Source organism: Gaeumannomyces tritici, assembly GCF_000145635.1.
Source record: "Gaeumannomyces tritici R3-111a-1 unplaced genomic scaffold supercont2.12, whole genome shotgun sequence".
Classification (NCBI taxonomy): domain Eukaryota; kingdom Fungi; phylum Ascomycota; class Sordariomycetes; order Magnaporthales; family Magnaporthaceae; genus Gaeumannomyces; species Gaeumannomyces tritici.
Window position 1 is genome coordinate 179,731 of NW_008804556.1, and position 2,955 is coordinate 182,685.

At 56.1% G+C, this 2,955-nt stretch overlaps 1 protein-coding gene across 1 annotated transcript; it reads left to right on the plus strand.

The window, feature by feature from the left end:
- Window positions 1-7: 7 nt before the first annotated feature.
- GGTG_13360 (hypothetical protein) lies at window positions 8-780 on the plus strand (the record flags this gene model as incomplete). The annotated part of the gene is made up of 3 exons (XM_009231266.1): window positions 8-27; window positions 249-540; window positions 635-780. The coding sequence occupies 3 exons, from the start codon at window positions 8-10 to the stop codon at window positions 728-730; spliced, it is 408 nt and encodes a 135-aa protein (XP_009229530.1). The 3' UTR covers window positions 731-780.
- Window positions 781-2,955: the final 2,175 nt, after the last annotated feature.

Consider the following 2,955-nt stretch of genomic DNA (forward strand, 5'->3'; position numbering starts at 1 on the left):
CCTAGTTATGGAGCGCCATGTCTGGAGGTGAGTTTCTTTTTTTTCCTTTTCTTTTTCCTGTCTTCAATCCTCAGGCCTTCCCCCCCACCCAATTCCACTGCACCAGACCTCCCAAATCCACCACCACCTCTCAGTCGCCCCCACACCCACCGCACCAGGACCCCAGCAACCGAGCACACAGGCGCCGCCCACACGCACCAGCCTTGTCTTGAATTCCCATCTGACCAATCCCGCAATCCAAACGACAGACAGCAGCCCTGGTCGACCTACGCGCTTCACATCGCCACCTTCACGTCGCTGGCCTTCGTTTTCGACCCGCTGATCCTGGCCTCGCTGTGGTGGGGCACCGCCGACTGGGATGTTGTGAGCCGGCGCTGTGCGTTCGGCGCTATGCTCGTCTTCTTTGCCTTCACCAAGGTTGTCAAGCTTGTGGGCCTGTTTAGGAAGAACCCCGCCGACATTGTGTTCCTGCCGCTATCCATCGTCTTCGGCTACCTACATGGTTTTATTAAGCTATACGCCCTATTTACTCTGAACATGGTAAGCTATATTTTTCTTGCTGAAAGAGCCAGCCTTTTCAGCCCACAAATCATTCGCGCAACAAAACAAGCCGCTAACTCTTTTCGTTCTACAGACCATGTGGGGCAGCCGCAAGGATGGTGATGATAACGACAACCTGCGTTTGACGCTGTACTCCCAGCGCAGTGCCATCCTAAACAACCCTCCCTAAGGAGTCGGCACTCATCCACTAATTACACGGGAGATCATGGACCCACCCCGACGCCGAATGGCAGGTGGCTTGAAAGAGCCTGAAAAGGCTCCCTTGCTGTCAAATACAGCCCCAAATGCCGACTAGTCTGTTGTTCGGGGCGCTCTTCTTTTCCTTGTTTCTTCTACGAAGTCCAAAGGTTTGATAATGGGTATGTCTGTGTCCTGTCTTCCGAAAGATGTGAGAATCTTTGATGCGCCTCTGCCAGGATGGCAACAACAACTTCCTACACAAACAACCCCTGCTGTAGAACGGCCCCACCAAATTTACATTTGCCTGCCAACACGTCGGTCAAAAAGCATGGAGAAACGCGCTATGGAAGCCGAGCTGGCTTTAGGATCAACTGAATTTTCTCCATCATTCTACTCAAAGGCCGATTTTTTTTGTGGTGGTGATTGGTCGGGTAAAAATTGTCGAGAAATGACCCACTCGATGTCGAAATAAGGTAGGTGTCACGCAAGCTGAGAAGCCCCAATTTCCGTTTTGGGCTGTGCCGCACACCGTCCAAGTACACCATCACCCCAAAAAGGAATCGGCGCAATCTGGAACCGTCAATTGTCCAAAAGAGCGATGCATAGATAAGCCATTTTGGCGGAAGGATGATAAGGCAGCTCTGCAAGAACCGAAGGCCGGCTGCTCCTGGCTTTGGATGGCCCAGGAGATGTGGCCCTCGAAGGCCATAGCGGAGGTACCAATGGCGAGCAGCCGTGGGCCCACTGGCGCCGGCTGGGAACCTACAAGAGGGGTACCTTCCGCTGGCGTGGCTTGGTAGGCGCTGGAAGTAGCGCGAACCAGGACCGGCAGTGGATTGGACCAATGGCTCCTACCAGGGTGGCCAGGTGGGGCCCAGGGCGCGGGTCAGGGCAGGTGTGGGGGCGGTCGGAGGGAAGGGCAGGGTTGAGAGACACGTCGCTGGCAGGACCGGTCACTGCCGCGTGTCCCGGTTCCTTTCTGGGTCCAACCACATGGTAGAACGTGGGGCAAAACATCAACTGTGGGGTGAACCTTGCCAAGCATGCTTATTATGGTCCAATCTCGGTGGGCCAGGCCACCTGCCACGTCGTCTACCTTGAGGGACCCACTCTTTCCGTCTGATTGGCCGGGATGCTAAGCTGGCGCGCCTCAGGGGCGCTAACTTAGATTGATTGATGCCCCGCATCTGCCAAAGCTAACTACAGGTTCCAGGGATCAGAATTCCTAGTGCGGTGGATCCATTTGGTACATCAGTTTGGCGTGATTTTCTAAGGGAGAAGATGTATCTTGGATCCACCGCACTAGGAATTCTGATCCCTGGAACCTGTACAACTGGGAGGACTGGGAGGACCCTCTACTCTTATACCCGAAGTCTGGCCAACTACCCCGAGGGTCTTGTTTCTGATCTGCGGACAGCGAAACAGATCACCTTTTATCTTTTTATCAGGTAGTCACGTGACCTCATTGCCTGTCTTGACCCTGGCCCCTCCTCCGGGCCTGCTCGCACAATGTATATAGCCGGCGATAGCGGTGCATCGACGTTGTTGGCATTTGCACTGCGTCCTTTATTTGGCGCCTAGCCAGACAGCGGTTGGTGCATGTGCGGCCGACCTGTCCGTGCAGCCCGGCATGCGGCCCGCGTTTGGCAATGCGGACTCGTGGCCGGCGTGCAAATCCTAGCGTGCAGCCGACCGAGTGCACCCAATCACCGGTCGCGTCGGTGTTCTTTTACACGCCAATCTGCCATTTTTCGTTATTCTGGCCGCCTTGGTAAGAGTTAACCTCGGCGCCAATGGGAGATGCTAGTTGTATGTCGCGGCGGCCGGGGAAAGGGGCCACCAACGATAGACAACGACGAGTCTGCGTTCCTCGCGGGTAAAGGCGGACCGGGGCCGCTGGCCAACTGTTCTCGCCACCCCCCCACAGCTAGGGCCGCCCGCTTTTTTAACTTGGTTTGGTTTAGACTAGACCGCCCCGCCAATCATTGCGGCCCACTATCGCCGAAAAGCGATGCATGCAGTGGCAGTGGGCCCAACAACAGGTCAGAGGAAACGAGACGGGAGAGACGGGACGAGACGGAACGAGAGAGGAGAGAGGGGACGAGACAGGGGACGAGACGGAGGGACAGCGCCATCCACCTCCAGACCCCGCCGTACAGGCTACAGCAGTTAAGCAATTGCTGGCAGACCAAGATCGCCGGCGACCTCGCGCCA